Source organism: Camelina sativa, chromosome 2 (genome assembly GCF_030686135.1).
Source record: "Camelina sativa cultivar CO46 ecotype springtype chromosome 2, ASM3068613v1".
Classification (NCBI taxonomy): domain Eukaryota; kingdom Viridiplantae; phylum Streptophyta; class Magnoliopsida; order Brassicales; family Brassicaceae; genus Camelina; species Camelina sativa.
In genome coordinates this window covers 29,010,411-29,029,295 of record NC_141881.1, presented here as the reverse complement: position 1 = coordinate 29,029,295, position 18,885 = coordinate 29,010,411, and the positions used below count along the sequence as shown (strand labels likewise).

The following is an 18,885-nucleotide window of genomic DNA, read 5'->3' as shown; positions in this document are numbered from 1 at the left end:
CCGCGCAACTGAATTAGAACCGTTACCTTAATCTCTCTGTCTCTTCTCCATAGAAAAAATTAGAGCTTTCATCTCTCATCTCTCTCTCTCTCTCTCCTTCGCTCTAATTTTCCCAGAGATTTGAGGAGGACGAAGGAGGAAGGAGAGAGAGGGAGAAGACGAAACAAATCGCATTGATTTATGCGAAACTCTCCTTCTTCGGAGAATCGGAATTTGAGTATGGTTCCGGAATCAACAGGAGTGAGTTTATCTGGAGAAGATTTCGAATTCGATATTGATTTCGAATTCGATGCTCCTAGGTTCTACGATTTCTCTAGACCTGAGCTTTATTCCGAAACCGAAGATATCGAAACTTGGTTTCTATCCTCTGGAGACTATCCTCCTTCCCGTAAGCCACACGCAACAAATAAGCATTGCTTTTGTTTTTTTTTTTAAATAATGTTTTCTCTTCAATTTGTGTTGAATCTTTTTATGCTTTTTTTCTCTCAGCTTTTAGCCCAAAGTTCAATTGGAAATTTGAGCCACTTGAGCAAGTTACGAGCATCGTTGAAGAATCTAAGCCTGTCGAGGTCACAACCGAATCCTTAGATACCACCGGTCTGAATCGCAATGAGAAATTCAACGGTAATGTTTCTGAAATCTTGGTTTCAATGATGCGTCAATGCAGTTTTGAGACCCTTTGTTTTATGTTGTTGTTGTTGTCAGGGTTCATATATTATAACCAAACAGTTAAAGATGTGTCCAAGAAAAAAAGTTGCAAATCTAAAACCAAATCAAGTATCTCTACTTTAACAAGACCTACGGCTTCTTTGCTTGCAAGGCAGAACAAACCATTAGACATTTACTCTGTTCAACTTCTGACTAGGTAAGCAATACCAATGAGGAAGACCATTGTGTGGATTTGATTTGATTTTTCTTGGCTTCAATAACTCTTTTTATGTTTTAGATGTCAGAGGTCATTAGCCAAGTTTGGTGATAACGTATCTCCGAATTTAGTCTCTAAGTTACAAAACCAAGACATCAAAAGGCAAAAACCGGAAGCTAAGGTGTGTAATAGGTTCAGGTCTTATAGGAGTTTAAATATTTGTGCTGATAGGTTCCATGAGTGATTGTAAACACTGTTGTATGTTTCTAGGTGGCTCATGTTGGCAGAAGATCCAAACTCACTGTTCCAAGGGAGCCGAATCTCAGAACTGCAGAAAGATCTGAAAGACACAGGTGAAAGGACTCTTGAGTTCACAATGTTTGTTTGCCTTTTGCATACATGTTATAAAGTGATCCTTATAGGCTTTTTCACTGGAGAGTTTCAGGTCTAAGGTTAACTCAGAAACAGAGAAGAAGAATGCGAAACCAAGTTCTAAAACACACACTAGGAACAAAAGTGTACTTATTCTCTTTTGTGTTCATTACAAAATAGCTTTAGTTTCTTCATTACCACATAGTTTTATGTTTTGGATTCCTTGCAGATAAACCTGGAACCTTCTTTAACATCTTTGCCCACAACTAAAACGCCACGGTGCCTAGATCTTCACGTATAATGTATCTACAACTAGAAAGTGTTATTTATCGTTCCTCATCAATTAACAGAATTTTCTGCGTTAGGCATTTCGTTTTAGAACATCACTGAGAGCAAACGAACGCTCTTCAAATGTAAGTCTTAAATCCAACATAAGCAACAAACTGAAAAATCTTTGTTCTCATTGTTGAATGTTGATTGATTCTACGCGTTAACATTTACTTAAATAATGTCTCATATTGCAGGCTAAAACTGATGCCATACAAGAGAATGATGCTACTACCAAGTCCAGAACGTTAGTGAAATTGCTTTGAAACTCCATGAATAAACCTTTCCTAAAACGTTCTCACACACACACACACACTTTATACAGGCTTAAGCGTACTGACTCCTCAAAAAGTAGGATAGCCAAAGAAAACCACAGCAGAAAGATAAATTGCCTTCTAGACGCAAAGGTAATTCAACTTTCTTCCAAAAACTTATGGAATTGTCCCTTTGTAAATTAACAACTCCAAAATCTTCCTTTTATTGACAGAGATCAAGCAAAGAAGAACTCGGTGAGGCAACCCACTTAGAATATGGAAACCAGAGCTCCTGCAGGACAGATAGTAACAGGTAACTAAAAGCCACTCCTACTTTAATCTTTTCAAAGCTCTAATAGTTCAAATTAGGACAGACAGACACCATTGATGATATAATTTGAACAGGAACCTGGATTTATGCCGGAAATTCGATTCACAGGTTGTTGCAAGAAACCTGATCACTGCATAATCTTCACCTTGAAGATGTTCTTATTATGTTTATACATGTAATACACATACACATTCCTATGTCTATATATATGTAAACGTGTATACTTGTTTAAATATATGCATAGAGAAAGAGATTTTCTAATTTTTTGTTGTTGTGGGGACAATAGTTATATAAGCTTTTAAATCAGAAGACCAAAGACTTTAACGAACTCGTGAACATGTTCTTGGGAGAAAACAAACATTAACTTCACATATCCTTTTCTTTTCATATAACCTTTGTTCTTGTCTTCAATGCTTCCCATACCGTCTTTTTCCTTAACCCAAAATACCCCTTGTACAACCCTAAATTCACTGTAAAAAACCATCATCCCTTCCAATCAGCAATACTATCTTCCTTAGGACACAAGAAACTAAACAAAGCCCTAGAATGATTTTAAAGCTGATGAAACAAACCATTGTGATGCCTCTGCCTCACGATTCCTAACTTCGTTCTCTTGCTGCGGCTTTTTGGTTGATGGATCAAGAGAGGGCAGCTTCTTTGCCACTTGCAGAGATGGAAGAAGAGAGAGCAGAACCCTAGAGACTTCAAGCATTGTTGGTCTCTCTAAAGGGTTTAGCTTTGTGCATAAGAGTGCCAACTGAAATGTCTTCCTGATATGTCCTAAGTCCATACAAGTCACAGTAACCTCTGGATCAACCGCTTCCATCACAGTATTATCATCAGCCTTTGACAATATCTGCAACAAGAGAAAAAAATTGTCAACTCTCTAATGCTTCAAAGATCATATACAGTGTTTCTTGATTCATATTACCAGTTGGTGCAAGTTGGCTTCATTGTCCACTGCTTTCTTCCCGGTAAGAAGCTCAAGAAGAACAATCCCGAAGCTATAGATATCAGATTTCTCGTTGAGACGTGAAGTACGAGCATACTCTGGATCTATGTAACCAATTGTTCCCAAAACATAAGTCGAAGCATGAGTTTTGCTAGCTGGTATGCTTTTAGCAATCCCAAAATCCGATAAATGTGCTTCGAAATTCTCATCAAGAAGAATGTTCGATGACTTGATGTCACGGTGAATGATCCGAGGAGTGCAATCATGGTGAAGATAGGCGAGACCTTGTGCAGCTCCAACCGCTATCTTCAACCTCGTCTCCCAATCAAGTTTCACTTTCTTCAATGATCCTACTCGAAGGAAAAAAGTTTATTTCTTAGATGTTATCTGCAAAATCATTATTTCACTAGACAAAGGTTTTAAAAACTAACCATGAAGAAGGTCCCAAAGAGAACCATTTTCCATGTAGTCATAGAAAAGAAGGTTGCCAACAGGAGACAAGGCGTATCCATGCAAGCTGACAATGTTTCTGTGCCTGATGTTCCCTATGGTCTCGAGTTCTGTCTCAAATTCCCGCAAGTTATGCGGATACTGATTGTAGATTCGCTTAATGGCAATAGGTCGGGAAGCTTTCAATGCGCATTTGTAAACTGTGCTAGAAGCACCGTATCCAATTATAAACTTTTCACTAAGATTCTCGGTTGCTCTCATTATATCATCAAATGTGTGAATTGCCATGTCCATGTGCAGAATCACTAGCTTGGTTGAGCCTGAGAAACGCATCAGAGTGGTATTAACAACTTAATAAACAGACGTCATGTTAAGAAAAACTGTGAAGAAGCCGTCATCATTACCTTCAGGTTGTTTTAAGGGACCATTTAGGATCTTCTTCTGCTGCTTTGATTTGAAAATTGCAATGCAAATCATACATAGGAGAGTGATAACGCCAAGAACAATGCAAACCACAGCACCTCTTGAAAATGCTGAAAAAAAAACAAGAAAATAAAGTCAAGTAAGCCCAAAAAAAACAAGAATACGCGTCTACTACTGAAGACAATGCTAAAAGGATAAATCTAGTAGGTACCTCGGGATTTTGGTAAAGGATAGCAAATAGATCCAACCCAGATTCCGCAAAGATATGGATTTCCGACAAAGCTAGACAAAGGAATAGAATCAGGTTTACATTGGAAGGTTATGAGTCATGATCATAATGATAGAATACTGAGTGAAGCTTCATACCTGGCTGGAGCAAAGCGTGAGAAGTTTTTCATTGGTGGGATTGTCCCGGATAGATTATTGAAGGAGAGATTCCTCAAACGTTTTTAGAAGAAGTTAGAACAAATGTTAGATTCACAACCATCCTTATGTCTGATCACACAAGTGAATGTCTCTAGCAAAAGAACTTACAGATTGACAAGAGTAAAGCAGTTCGTAAGCTGATCTGGAATTTTCCCATGAAGCTTGTTGTTGTTCAATATTCTGCACATAAACATAATGATCCATACTTCTATTTTGTATATAATTTTAAGGATAAGATCATATGATTAACTTACAAAGAGTTTAGATTCTGTAGTTGGCCAACTTCAGAGGGAATAACTCCGGAGAGCAGATTGAATGATACATCACTGCAAGTAAAACAGCCAAGTCAGTAAAAGAGATGGGTATGATCTTTGATGTAACCAAAAGAAGCAACTTTGAGCCTTACATCATCTGAATGCTTCGAAGGTTGCCAAACTCTGCAGGCAATTGTCCACTTAGATGGTTTCTGCTAAGATTTCTGTTCAATAAAGCAAAATATCAGGTCAATAAACAATCTAGCAGGATAAACATTACAACTCTATAACATTAAGGGTGAAAAACTTACAATATGAGAAGGTGTTCAAGATCACCAAGGGTTGATGGTATAGACCCTGAGAAGTTATTGCCAGACAGATCTCTAGAACCAAAAACATATGATTAGTTTGGGGCAAATCCAAACAACACATAAACAGAGGATGTAACAGAGTTGAGAAGACATACAGTTTGTCAAGATTGATTATATGTCCAAGCTCGGCTGGTATTTTCCCCGTGAAATTGTTTGACGAAAGATTTCTGTAATGGCAAGATTAAATGGTCACTAAAATGTTAAGAGGAATGCAATATTACTGCATTATATTGGATGTAAAGCTCACAGATAAGTTAAGCTCCCCAGATTGCGAAAGGTCAGTGGTATAGATCCATTCAAGAAGTTCCCATGAACATTGCTGAAAGCAAATAAAGCAGAATTTAGGTTTGAGAATAAGATAGAGGAAAAGCATAGTTTCAGAAGATTCATCTCATAGCTTACAATTGATTCAAGGCTGCACATGAACTAATGTTTGATGGTATGGGCCCTTCCAAACGGTTATTGGCAAGATTTCTTTCATGTTGAACAATGGATCATTAAACAAAAAAGGATTAAATTTAATGTTTTAACTGATAAAGTTAACAACTTAATAAGAGTTCAGAGCAAGAAGAAATATACTCACAGCTCAAACAATTGTTCTAGCTTCCCAAGCTCAGGTGGGATAGTTCCCACCAGTTTGTTGTCGTTTAGTTGCCTGTGAAATCGGAATAAGAAACAGAAAAGATTAAGTATAGGTAATGCAAAAGCTATGTAAGCAAACTTGATGTTTGTAACAAGCTTACAAATAGCTGAGACGTGACATATTCCCAAGCTCAGATGGGATTGGACCAGTTAGCTTATTTCCATGGAGATACCTAATCCAATTAAAACATGTATTAATGTATGTGCCAAGAGCTGTACATATGAAGCCTACAATATATGGTTTAAACAAAGGAGACTCACAGCTTTCCGGTAAATGAGAGATTGCCAAGTATCGGTGGGATAGGACCAACGAGCTCATTGTCACTCAAATCCCTGTGAACAGAATAGGATTCACAAAGTCAGATGAGACTAATGCGATATCTTTTATATAATTTGACGTTGCCTTTCTGTGTGACTTGAACTTACAAAACAGCAAGAGCCTGCATTAGACCAATAACTTCCGGAATTGTACCCGTCAGTCTGTTTCCTTGAAGTGACCTTTCAAGAAAGATATCAGTCAATAACCGCATGTTTACATTCATGAATCATATGAAAGATGAAGAGTCTAATTACTCACAGAGTAGCGACTTGGAGAAAGCCAATATTGTAAGGAATCTCTCCAGTTATCTGATTATAAGATATGTCCCTGTAATATCAAAAGACATGAGTCCACAATACACTTATATGTTGGAAATCTGAAGTTTTTTTAAGAAGGCACATACAGGATTTGAAAGCTTGTACAATTTCCAATGCTCTCTGGGATAGTTCCAGTTAGATTATTGCCTCTCACATCACTAAAAACAACAAAACTCAAGTTAAAGAAAACTCAGACTTGCAGGAAACAAGAAGAATGACCAGGAGCTATACGAGACTCAAAAGATGGCAGAGAGTCAGATCCACTTACAAATACCACAAACCGGTTAGCTGACACATATCAGAAGACAACGTTCCAGTCAACATATTCCCACGTAAACCACTGCAGAGAGAATGCATTAGAGAAGGAGGGGAAACACTTCTTTGATGGTGTAAAGAGGTTTGGAGAAAATGAGCTTACAGGTACTGCAGAACTTCATTCCAGTAAAGCAATCTCGATATCTCACCCGTTAGATGATTGCCTGCAAGATCACTGCAACAACATGATGACAAAGTGTAAAATCAATTTCCAAATATTGATTCATGAGTAAATGATGTAACTACAGAACTCACAGTGTCTTAAGGTTTGGAATCTGAGTTAAGGTTGCTGGTACTGGGCCTGTAAGCTGATTGTTCTTTAGGTTCCTGATATATTAAAATTGTTTAAGAAATGATACAATAAAGTAATGGAACTTGTAATTTTAGAAACAAAAACGAAAAGTTAATACATACAGGGTATCAAGCTGCTTGAGTTTAGAGATTGAGAAGGGTATGTCTCCATATAACAGATTATCAGTCAAATCCCTGTATGTAAAGAGTATATTGAACAAGTCCAATCTATGACTTGAATTATTGAAAACTCTAGACACATGTTTGGAAAGGCTTACAGGTGAACAAGAGAAGCACAGTTTCCAATCTCATCTGGAATTTGACCACCCAATTTATTCCCTACCAAGTCTCTGCAATTGGAGAAAGCCTTTTAGAAACACCATCTTCTAAGACTTTAACACAATTCAAGCATGCAAATCCACAGAGAGTGAAAAAAAAAAAAAACACATTTACATTGATTTCAAATTCCTTAGATCTCCAATAGCTGGAGATATCTCCCCTCCAAGATTCAGTTTGGACAGATTCCTTCACAAAAGTAAAGAAGAACAAATTTACAAGTCCTGAGAAGTGAGACAATCCAACAAAGACAAGACTTTTTATTGAACTCTAATAAGATTCTTACAGAGAGACAACGGAGAAGCTAACGTTGTCACAGAAGACACCTCGCCAAGAACAGAAGTCCGTGTTGTGGACATCGTCCCAATCCAAAAGCATATTCACCAAGTTACTGAAAGAGCCCTTTATCGCCATCAGAGCTTTCCCTGTAGATTTTCAATACGTTTGAAATGCGAAACATCAGTCAACTATACAAAAACCATTAGATAAACCCCAACTGGGGGATTTCTTTAAAATTTCATATATTTTCTCTCCAGAACACAAATTAGGTACTAAAGCTTGGATTTTTTTTTCTCTATAGGACACAAATTAGAGACTAAAGCTTCGATTTTTTCTCGGGAAGAAACAGAGAAAAGCTTGGAAAAATACAAACTTTCCAGTGTCCTGGAACAGGCAATTCTAATCATGATTAAATTTCTTGGAAAATGGAGAAAAAAGATTGCGTTTTTATATGAAGCACAAGCCAGAGCTAAGTATTGGGTAGGAAAAAAGTTGTCAACTTTAACTCTCTTTCTTGGGGAAACCAAATGTTTAATAGAAACCCCAAAGATTTGAGTTTCGATCTCTTCTAACCAAAAACGATTTTGGATTCGAAATTTCAGAAGAAGTTAAAAAATCAAACAAGGGGTTTAAAGAGTAAAGCGCCTAAACCCTAATTTTTGAAACAAAAATCAAAATTTTTAACAAAGCAAGAGGAGTTAGAAAGAAACCTTCGTTGTTCATAGAAGAAGCAACACCAAGAAGCATTGAAACCACAACTGCTAAACATAAAACCACTCGCTGCATCTTCATCTCCTTTCCTTTTTGTTCTTCTTTCCTTTTGGGGTAATAAACCAAAAAGCTGGTTGAAGAGTTTTGATTCAAAACAACAAAGCAGAGGAAAACAAAACACAAAAGAACGAAAGTTCAGGCTTGTTCTGCCATTGTTGTAGAGAGAGAAAGGGGAACCAAGACAGGCGATTAGCGTGAACTGCAAGAAATGCAGAGCCAGCCAGAGATGAGATGTATAAAGAAGAGAGAGAGAGAGAAAGAGAGAAATATGGAGAGTGAGATAATGTACTACAGTCCTATATAACTAGAGAGCTGAGCCCCATGAAAGAGAATACTAAGACCACGACAAATCTGTCAGTGTGAGAGAGTATATATGTACACATGTATATATATCTCTATCATTTTATGCTTATCGAACATTAACTTTGATGTTAATGTCACGTTGAAAACATTAAACCACTTCAAAATTAGTGCTAAGATCTCTCTCACTCACACTGTCACACACACACATATGTTGCATTAACGTTTTGTAATTAACGGAGATGTAACGGCGTTAAGAATTTATAGACTAGCTGATTGACGGCGACAAGACCCGCCGTCTGTTGTAGACGCCATTTTCCAATGCTGGGGGGAAACATGACACTGTGGATAATTAAATCCCGTTAGCACGCTAGATATTTTAATCGAACGGTGGATAATTCGCGTACACGGTTCATAGGGTGTGACGCGATGTACAGAAACTGAACTATGCTTTTCCTTGTGAAAGTTAGTTAATGCTCTGATAGTGATCGGGGAAACCGGTTGGACCGGTTTGGTTTTGTGGTTATCCTTTTTTCGACCGTTCGTTTTTTTTTAGCGAATAGGATTAAAAGTTTTTTCACTCTATCTCTTATAAGAGACCATCTCACATGTTGGTTTTTTTGGATTTGATTTCACAATAAAAGTTGTACGATTGAGACGTAAAAATTTGGTGGGATTGTACCTTGCGACAATTACAAATAAGAGTCATATTGGTCTAGACATAACTCTAATCGTTCGATGATTAATGTTGTGTTATATGGAAATGTATTTGAGAATATATATAGTTGTCTTAGATCAAATTGGTCCGACCGTATCTTTTTCTTTTGCATTGGTTTGGATCTTTGAGGCACCAGACCAGAGTCCTTTTACTTGTACAGTTGTACTATACGGCTAAACCCCTCTATCGGTCAAACTTGATATTTCTTTTACATTTATATATTCATTTTTTTTTACTCTAACGTTATAATATGTTCACCATAACATTAGTAATAACTAATCATGATACTAGTTTTAGAGGGGGTTATTGGTTCTATGATTTTAATGGATTTGGAAATCCAGACAAAAATCATGTGTTATTCAATCATTGATTTTAAAATACTTATCAAAATGATGTGTTATTGGTTCCATGATTTACAAATACTTGTTAAAATCCCATGTTATTCATTCTATCATTTGTTTTTGGATTTCAAAATTATGTTTTAAATGGATTTGAATGGATTTGAAAGTGTAAAATAGAAGGATTCAAATCCAAGGATAAAACATGTTATTTCAAAATCCATTTATTTTGATTTCTAGAATTTACAATTCCATATGGATTTATAAATTACCTCTCCAATAACATCCCCTAGTCATTCTAATAAATGTTGGAGGAATTTTGTGTCCACGAGAACAAAAGTTAATAAATGAATGAAAATTATACAACCAACCAAAAACTAATAAATACAAAGAGTGGTGTAGTAGTAGGTTCAGCTATAAGCGTCTCTAGTTTTCTATAGACTGTAAAAAGATGCATGGGTTAAGCTATGGCCTATGTGAGAATCATGACCACACTTTTACTGAACACTAGAGATGTGTTGCATCTTAATCAGTAGGATTCATACTAATCTTTTTATTCAGTTACGGTTTTGCATTTAAACTTATGTAATTTACTTACCCAATTTATGTTTTTTTTTGTTATTGTTGTTGTTGTTGAGCTGTAAAAACAATAAAGGTCGTAGGGCTTCCAGCTATATATGTATACAAATGCAACATACCTCTAGATCGTGGGCATACCTTGTTGATGTTATAAACATTTTAGGCAATTTGTTTTCTACTTTTTACAAATAAGGTAAAATTGGTTCACGTTCCACTTTACAAAAGAAAGCAACATATTACAAATTTTTTATATATATAACGAAAATTGTGTTATCGAAAAACTTTTAAACTAGTGTTACCTCTTGTATTTATTCGAAACGAAATAATGAGAAATAAAAGACTGTTAGAGTTTAAGAGAGATCTATAAACAGAAGCCTACGAGGGAGAAGCCAATGAGAGAAGAGAATAGTGGACACATGGCAAGATGTGAGACGCCAATACAAATGTATGCTTCATTAGTAAAAAAGCTGAGACAAAAAAGCTGAGACGATGGTTGTAGCAGTAAGGAGTAACTGATTTGGTCTTTGGCTTTGTAATCCCTAGGGAAACTTGCGATTCGATCACAGCCGTTCAAACTAAAAGCACTGTTCGTTCCAGGTTTCCCAATCTAGTCTCCTGTTTACATTACTATTTTCATTAAAAGAATTGGTTTGAAATTTTGTAAGTTATCTTATTTTAGTTTGGTTAGGTTTTGAACTACGGACCAGTTGTTTCCTTAATGATAGGAAGTTGTAAGATTTAGGAATGTTTGATCATTAATGCGTAGTTTGTTTTTGTGTTGTCAGGTTTCAACAAATTTGACTTTCTTGTAAAATTCTTACCAACTACGTGTTAGAAGTTAAAACATTACCCAAAATTGTACAACTTTGTCTCTTTACTCTTTAATCAAGTCCACACAGCAGCAAATCTTGCAAATTGCTTTGTTCCTCCTATCTCATTAAACCATATAAGTCAGGCCCAAATTAGTTATAACAAACAAACCCGTTTAAATGTGAATATTGTGTTTGATGGGCCATTGGACTCTTTATTTCCGTTCTCCACACAAGTTGAACCTTAAGTCTCTCGATTAGAACAATTGGGCTACATGACCTGATGAGAGGTATTGAGCAATACACATTTTGCATGCAAGAACTTTATGCTATCAGCTAATTATAGTCCGACCGGAAAAAACTAGTCTACCAGATTTTCAATTGAGAGGTGAGAGACTGAGGGTTCAACTAACAATGCAGAGATAGAATGGTTCACCATACAATTATAACCAGTCTCGGTGTTAATTGGCTGATAGGAACACATTCGTTTGATTTTATAAACAGTGAACTAAAACCACTACCAGCGTTTCTTTATATGTTGGTATACTTTTAAACTATGGAAATCTACAAAACTTTTAGTACAACATCTTATGAGCTTTGTTACTCTGCTCTTAGTGCTTTGCCACTGTCCTTGGTACAATACTAATCATTAAAGGTCTTGTAACTTTTTCCACCAAGTTAATCCACTTTTAACTTTTTGGTTGTTAAGCACTCTTTTTCGACTTAATATTTATATGATTACATTATTAGTCCAGACATAATAATAAAGTAGTAACTATACTAGCGCATTAAAGATTGCTTATGTCTTAGGTTTAACTTTATTTTTTTGGTGCAACATGTCTTAGGTTTAAACAAGCCATTGATATTGATGAATAGATTCGTTCCGGTAAGAGTCGTGACTCGTGTGGTGTCTGTCAGCTGATTATCTCCACCAAGGCCGCCGCGTTTGGTAACCCACGCGCTCCTCATTACTTCAAAAATAAAATTAAATAATTAATGATGATCAAATTAAAGGGCTCACCGCATTTACATACGCCGACACTTTCATGGTTTATCAATATTTTATCGTAGTTTGTTGGTTTTTGTCAACTTATCATAAATTGTGTTTCCACGCAACTTCATCGTCAATACGCTTTTTTTTTTTTGTAGTTTTTGTTATTTATAATTATATCCTACTTACGAATCTATTTAGTTACAAATTACAATTGAGAACTAAATAGAGGTGTATTTTATTTTGGTTTACTTATTATACTATTTGATCGCTCTCAGTTAACTAAATAAATAGTTTTCCGTACATTATGATGCTATTCTGACTTATATATAGTAGTAGTATTAGACTAAATATTTAGTTCTTTCGTACATTATACATGGAACGGTAGGTTCATGAATCATAATGACGTTCCAATTTAACGAAAACTGCACATTACTCGAAGTCAAAGGGCATCGAACCCGAATCATGCGAGACATGATCACTATATTTTCCATATTTTTTAAACGTTGACTCGAAGCTCGTCCGGTTCGGGGTAAATTAATTGTAACTTTGCTTTTGAGTTGGATCCATGTTTTTTGACGACACTATTTTAATTTCGTCTTTTTTACCAGCTAAACGACGTTATTGGTCTATTGAGTATCATATTTTAGTGTTAGTTGTATAAACAAGTTCCATCAACCAAAATGTATTTATTTGTGCAAGTATGTAATCAAATTACCGTTTGAATGAAACCATCTTTTAAACAGTTTTTCGATTAAAAGATCATCAAACTATTCATTCATTGTACGGAATACTAATTATCAATAAATAACCGTTAACTAAGAAAAAGTTAGGTGATAATGCTCTTGAGTATTTTATAAACAAAGGATAGTGAGTGACCTAGTGTGCATTATATAACGTTACATTATTATTTTTCATTTTTAAGTTCTCTTTTCTATAGTTTTCTTAATTATCACATACCACGATCTATTCTTATAAGCTCTATTATCAACTTTTTTCATAGTCTTCACTTTCGTGAAAGCTTGACCGACAAATCTAAAATAAACTAGTATTAGACTTTGACCCATAAAATAAACGCTTGTTGTAATTTGTTACTACTATTTTACTTCAACAAACTCTTCGACTAATATTTAAAGTTAATGTTGTTAGATAAAAAAACAAAAAAACAAACAAACAGTCATGCTTTTCAATAGAGATGGTCCAGTATGGAACCAAATAAAAGTAAAGAGTCTATTAACTTTTAGTTCACTACGTGCTTGAGTTTATAGTCAAATTTGATGAACCCACCAACCACTCGAACCAAAATTAGTTTCCATTATATCCGGTTAGATATATTATGCCACAAAGAAATTAGTGTCATCAGCGAAAACAAAATTTGTCGGCAAAACGTTGGAGTATGTGACACGTCAAGCGGCATGACTCGTGGATTTAAGAGGCATGGCCACAAATGCTCACATGGCTTCGATGGCCCTGCCCCTGATGAGTTAATTTCTCTCAACATCAAACCCAGTTCACTCTAATCTGTCAACTACACGTAAACGTCACCGTTTCGACGCATTCCCCGCCTTTGTAGCCCCCTTTGCATTTCTGACCTTTTAATTTTGCCACTTGTTTCATATGCTCGATCTTCGTATTTTCATTTTCCTAGGTTTTTATTTATTTTTTCTTAAATAATTCGAAAGTTGTAACGTCTATATATATTTGTACAAGTTCTAATTACCAATTCAATTATATAACTCCAAATCCGGTGATTATTTTAAGCAAACTCACTTATACTATATTTCTTGAAGTTAAGATTTTATTATTTTTTCCCAGATATTGGATGGAAATCGTGATTGAGAGCCAAATAATACTAAGTTAGTTTCTGACACAAACTCTGAAACCAAAAAAAAAAAGGAAAAACAATCTAGTAGAAAAATAGTTTCTGCTTCTAAAGTGACACGTTGTCAATTACACTAAGTTCCAAGTGTTCACTATTCACCGGCTGCTGTGGTCTTCCCTTGTCGGTTGCCGGCACAGACGGTCAATGACATAGGCACGTGTCCGTTTTTTTCAGCTCCGTAATGTCTCCGACGCCTTTGAGAACATTAAACAATTTCAATGTACTAAATCAGGACCCGTATCTTGGTAATCTTTCCGTATTATTCCCAAATTTTTAATTTATTCTATTTACACCCAATATACCAATAAATTTAACTTATTTATTATGTCCCTCTCCTGTCCATAGTACGCACTCAAATTTTGAAGCTTCAGCCTAATAGATAGTTAAATATTCTTGTTCTTAATATATATAGATATTAATAATAAATAAATTTCAAATAATTGTAAATGTTATAAATTAGTTATAAAATTTGATCGATTTTAAGAAAAAACGGTGGTAAATTTAACACAAAATAATCTTTGGTTAACAAATATTTGACATATCAAATTTTTAATGTATAAAGTTTGTAGTCGATTTATTCTTTTTAATTGTGACTTTTGTGTCGTAGGTTTGCTGAAGATGCATAATAAAAATTCATAGGTAGTTTCTGAACTATAAAAAAAGTTTGGGGAGAAAACCGTAAACTTTCCATTTAGTTAGCTGCGAAACAAAGCAAATTAATATATATAGTTTCCAATTTTATTACAAAACAGAAAAGGAAAAAGAAACAGAATCTCCCCGTTTCTCGAGCACTCCTTAAGCTCTCTCTCTCTCACAGAGTTAAGCTTTACGCCTTCAACGAGAACCACACAACAAGGCAAACGCTTAATTTATCTTCTTTTTCCTCCCTCCGGAGATTTTAGCTCCGTCGTCGTCGTAACGGACCCAAAATTTCCGGCGACGGAATCGAATCACTCATCTTTAGCATAGCCTTAAACTATGCTTCCTGTCTCAAATCCATCAAGTCCTGAACGTCTCCTCAAAAAAACAAGAACCCCAGACACAACCACCGCCATTGATCGTAAAAGCTCCTTCAACTCGCTTAACTCTGTCGGAAACCGCTCTACCTACATCGCCGCTTCACGTAGCCACTGCACATGGCTTATCCTCTCTCTTCTCTCTCTCCAACTCATTCTCTTCCTCACTCTCCGATCCATCCCTTTCCCTCACCGTCACATCCCTCTAAACTTCCCTTCCCCCGCCGCCGTCTCCGTCCCCGCCATCACCACCACAACCACCGTCATCTCTACCTCCTCCTCCGATCCCCCTCTCTCCTCAGACTCACGATGCGATTCAGGTCGAGTCTTCGTCTACGACATGCCAAAGATCTTCAACCAAGTGATTCTACAACAGTGCGATAACCTCAACCCGTGGAGCTCTCGCTGCGACGCTCTCTCCAACGACGGTTTCGGCAAAGAAGCGACGTCGTTGCGTAACGTGATCCCTGAAGATTTGGTTCAATCTTGGTTCTGGACTGACCAGTTCGTAACCGAAATCATTTTCCATAACCGGATTTTAAACCACCGATGTCGGACTCTGGATCCGGAATCAGCTACGGCCTTTTACATCCCGTTCTACGCTGGACTCGCGGTCGGTCAATATCTTTGGTCAAACTACGCAGCGGCTGATCGTGACCGTCATTGTAAGATGATGACACAGTGGGTTAAAGATCAACCTTATTGGAATAGATCCAACGGTTGGGATCATTTCATTACCATGGGACGCATCACATGGGATTTTCGCAGGTCTAAAGACGAAGATTGGGGATCTAACTGTATCTACACCCCCGGGATGCGTAACATCACGCGCCTCCTCATTGAGCGTAACTCTTGGGATCACTTCGACGTCGGTGTGCCGTACCCTACCGGATTCCACCCTAGATCGGACTCCGACGTCGTGAGATGGCAGGATTTTGTACGAAACCGCCGTCGTGAGACGTTGTTCTGTTTCGCCGGAGCTCCACGCGCCGGGATTCAGAACGATTTCAGGGGATTGCTTCTTCGTCACTGCGAGGAATCGCGCGGGGCTTGCCGGACGGTGGATTGTACCGTCGGGAAATGCTCGAACGGCTCGTCGGCGATCTTGGAGACGTTTCTCGGGTCGGATTTTTGTCTACAGCCTCGAGGGGATAGCTTCACGCGCCGGTCGATTTTTGATTGTATGTTAGCCGGTTCGATTCCGGTTTTCTTTTGGAGACGGACCGCGTATATGCAGTACCAGTGGTTTTTACCGGATAAACCGGATAGTTATTCGGTTTTTATAGACCGGAACGAGGTTAAAAACGGTACGACGTCTATAAAGGAAGTGTTGGAACGGTACAGTAAAGAGGATGTGAGGAAGATGAGAGAAAGAGTGATCGATTTGATACCGAACTTGGTGTACGCGAAGTCTCCGAATGGTTTAGAGAGTTTCAAAGATGCTTTTGATGTTGCTATAGATGGAGTTTTTAGAAGATTCAAGGAGCAAGAGAATTGGTACAAATGGTGACTGAAGATGAAGATGATTAATTATTTTTTATTATTATTAATAAGGTTTTTTTTTCAAATTTTAGTAGCTTCAGTAAAAGTTATGATCACACTGTAAATTTAAGATTTTTGTTTGAAGAAGATGAAATAAGTTGGTTAGTTGAATTTTTTGTTTATTATACAAACACGTCATGGAGTAGTCAAGGAAGTGGTTCTTTGTGTTTGAGGAGTTCTCATTTTTATATGTTCTCTTTTGGAGACATGTGAGTATAGTTTAGTTTTTAAATCCCGTTTGATTTACACGTTCGATGCTGATAGTTTATGTACATAGTTAGTTAGGTGGGAAGTTAAAAAAAGAACCAGAGGTCCACAACTTCGCACGTAAAAGGGTTTAGTTCCAATAAAATAAGTTGTACGATGATCGAAACTGAGGAGGTAGGTAGAATTTGATTTAGGGGGTTAGGTTTGATACTTTGATGGTTGAAGATATGTATATGGATTGAGAAATATGTCAATTTCAAAGAAATCCAATATCCGTAAACGAGAAAAGAAGCTGGATCTGCTATTGTAGTTTATTTGATTGTGTCTGTTCTGTCTTCTTGCCAATGTAAAATACTAAATACGACACCGTAACTTTAACAACAACAACAACAACAAAAAGAATACGACACTATAACAAGTGGGGTTTACTTAGTTTTCTATTTTACTTAAATCTAAATGTAAATGTGTTTGGTAAAACATATTTTCCCCCTTTATCTTTAGTTAAACAATCTTTTTTAATATAGTTTTGATGTTTGAATCTTATAATACAAAGATAAAAAATCATATATATGAAATTCTTTTGAAGGTAAGTGTAACCAATTTTGTGTATAAGTGATTCTTCCAAAGTTAAAATTCTGTAAGAATTGCTAGGAATTATTTCTACGTGCTTCATATCCGTATTGGTTAACATCAATGACAATCTGTATACGTTTTTAAAATGTACCAGCTAGCTTCTTTTATGTTCACAATATCTTAGGCGAAAAGAATGTGTATGGTCATATATGAAAATGATATAAAGATTGAGTTGTTAAGTAACAGGACTTGTGAGATGAATCATGACAATTATGGACACAGTACACGAGTTTTACCATATACACTGATCGGGACAATATTTTCAATGAGATATATAGAATCAAGAATGTCTCAGCATGGACAAATAACTTCTTTCTGTCTTGACTTATGACTAATATAAGCCGAAGTTGATCTCTACAAAACAAACATAATGATGTAAGAATCTTAAACTCCAAATATGTTCATAGTTTGAAAGAGGAAGAGGATCTGTAAAACTCTTACGAACCCAAAATCGTGTAACAATTTAAGTGATCACTATAGACGAGATTTGGGGAAAACGTTCTAAGACACTTGTTTTATGGTCTAATCTAAGACCCTTAAAACGTCTATAGAAAAGACAAGTTAGAGCCACTTTGATATTGCTGATGCTGGTGGTGAGAAATGACAAGCAAGATGAAGACAAACCAATATTCTGTAAAAAACAACTAATCAACATCATTGTAAGCTTATAAGCCCTGCAGGCTGCAGAGTGATTATTCTTGGGAGTAATTCTCACCCATCAAGCCTCAAACTGAACCGGGGGATACCAATATCAAAAATACAATTTTTTTGCAAATTATTACAGTACTACATGAGCCGCCTCCTTTTGACGAAGCTCGTTGAGAAAACAGAGTTTCAGTTTTCACAATTTGAAAGACTGAGCCAAGTGGTGTGACAAATTCGAGCGTTACTAGTGTCTTCACACAAAACTGAATATTTTGCAAAAATCATGTTAGTTCCTTATTATAAAAGGAAAAACTTATTCTAAAATAAATTCCCTTTTCTTAAAAAATCTAACGGTCATAAGTACTATGAGACTATCACAATACTCATTCATCTCTTCTTCTTAGTTAAAAATCAAAGTTCTCGTTCTTCCGGAGGCAAAAACCTAAAGTGCTCTTCTTTTTCAAAACTTGAGTTTCTTCTTGAGAAAGTTATATCGAAACCGTCATATGAATCACGCTGTGGGAGTTATTCGTTGGGTTCGTATCTGTTCTGCTGACTGCTGGTCCAAAAAAATTTCTGCTACCAAGTTTTAGTCGACAATGAGAGGGGGGCAACGATATTTAAAGATGAATATGGGATTCAGCTTGGAGAATAAGGGATCAGAGTTACGGTGATGAAGATGTTACATTCAAGGTTTCGTGAGATGAATAAGAGGACACGTACGACAAAATTAACAACGAGATGGAGATTAGTTGCGATGATAACGCAGTAAGGGCATTACCTCTAAGGACTTGAGAGATATTCGGTTAGTCTATCTCCCGCTTCATCAAATCTACTACGATTTCAGGTTAATATCTTCGTTTCTTTTTTAAGTCAAAAGTAAAAACTAGATTTTAAAGTTTCACTCTTTTTCTATAGGTTTTTTTTTTT

The 18,885-nt window shown here is 36.4% G+C and overlaps 3 protein-coding genes across 5 annotated transcripts; 2 read left to right on the top strand and 1 right to left on the bottom strand.

Annotated features, from left to right (window-relative positions):
• Positions 1 to 38: 38 nt before the first annotated feature.
• On the top strand, positions 39 to 2,410 carry LOC104739687 (uncharacterized). 2 transcript variants are annotated; one of them, XR_015571424.1, is made up of 12 exons: positions 39 to 388; positions 490 to 624; positions 706 to 865; positions 947 to 1,046; positions 1,136 to 1,218; positions 1,311 to 1,383; positions 1,467 to 1,516; positions 1,603 to 1,650; positions 1,762 to 1,811; positions 1,890 to 1,971; positions 2,052 to 2,131; positions 2,224 to 2,410. XR_015571424.1 is itself a non-coding variant. In XM_010460126.3 (12 exons), the coding sequence occupies exons 1-12, from the start codon at positions 181 to 183 to the stop codon at positions 2,285 to 2,287; spliced, it is 1,149 nt and encodes a 382-aa protein (XP_010458428.2). In that variant the 5' UTR covers positions 39 to 180; the 3' UTR covers positions 2,288 to 2,410. The 2 variants fall into 2 exon arrangements, 1 of the variants encoding a protein (XP_010458428.2); XM_010460126.3 differs by having other exon boundaries at positions 1,467 to 1,532.
• Positions 2,281 to 8,786, bottom strand: LOC104739685 (LRR receptor-like serine/threonine-protein kinase ERL1). Of its 2 annotated transcripts, none has more exons than XM_010460121.3 (28): positions 8,235 to 8,786; positions 7,532 to 7,670; positions 7,363 to 7,434; positions 7,188 to 7,259; positions 7,033 to 7,104; positions 6,874 to 6,945; positions 6,722 to 6,793; positions 6,572 to 6,643; positions 6,390 to 6,461; positions 6,245 to 6,313; positions 6,094 to 6,165; positions 5,929 to 6,000; positions 5,769 to 5,840; positions 5,609 to 5,680; positions 5,428 to 5,499; positions 5,273 to 5,344; positions 5,121 to 5,192; positions 4,966 to 5,037; positions 4,807 to 4,878; positions 4,655 to 4,726; positions 4,509 to 4,580; positions 4,341 to 4,412; positions 4,186 to 4,256; positions 3,956 to 4,084; positions 3,533 to 3,871; positions 3,081 to 3,451; positions 2,722 to 3,005; positions 2,281 to 2,619 (listed from the first exon to the last, which is right to left on the bottom strand). In XM_010460121.3, the coding sequence occupies exons 1-28, from the start codon at positions 8,314 to 8,316 to the stop codon at positions 2,448 to 2,450; spliced, it is 3,024 nt and encodes a 1,007-aa protein (XP_010458423.1). In that variant the 5' UTR covers positions 8,317 to 8,786; the 3' UTR covers positions 2,281 to 2,447. The 2 variants fall into 2 exon arrangements, with proteins under 2 accessions (XP_010458423.1, XP_087329217.1); XM_087473091.1 differs by having other exon boundaries at positions 2,374 to 2,619; positions 4,341 to 4,418; positions 8,235 to 8,656.
• A 5,789-nt stretch (positions 8,787 to 14,575) lies between these two features.
• LOC104739676 (xyloglucan galactosyltransferase XLT2) lies at positions 14,576 to 16,581 on the top strand. The gene has a single exon (XM_010460115.2). It carries the CDS (start codon positions 14,891 to 14,893, stop codon positions 16,436 to 16,438), a length of 1,548 nt encoding a protein of 515 aa, XP_010458417.1. The 5' UTR covers positions 14,576 to 14,890; the 3' UTR covers positions 16,439 to 16,581.
• Positions 16,582 to 18,885: the final 2,304 nt, after the last annotated feature.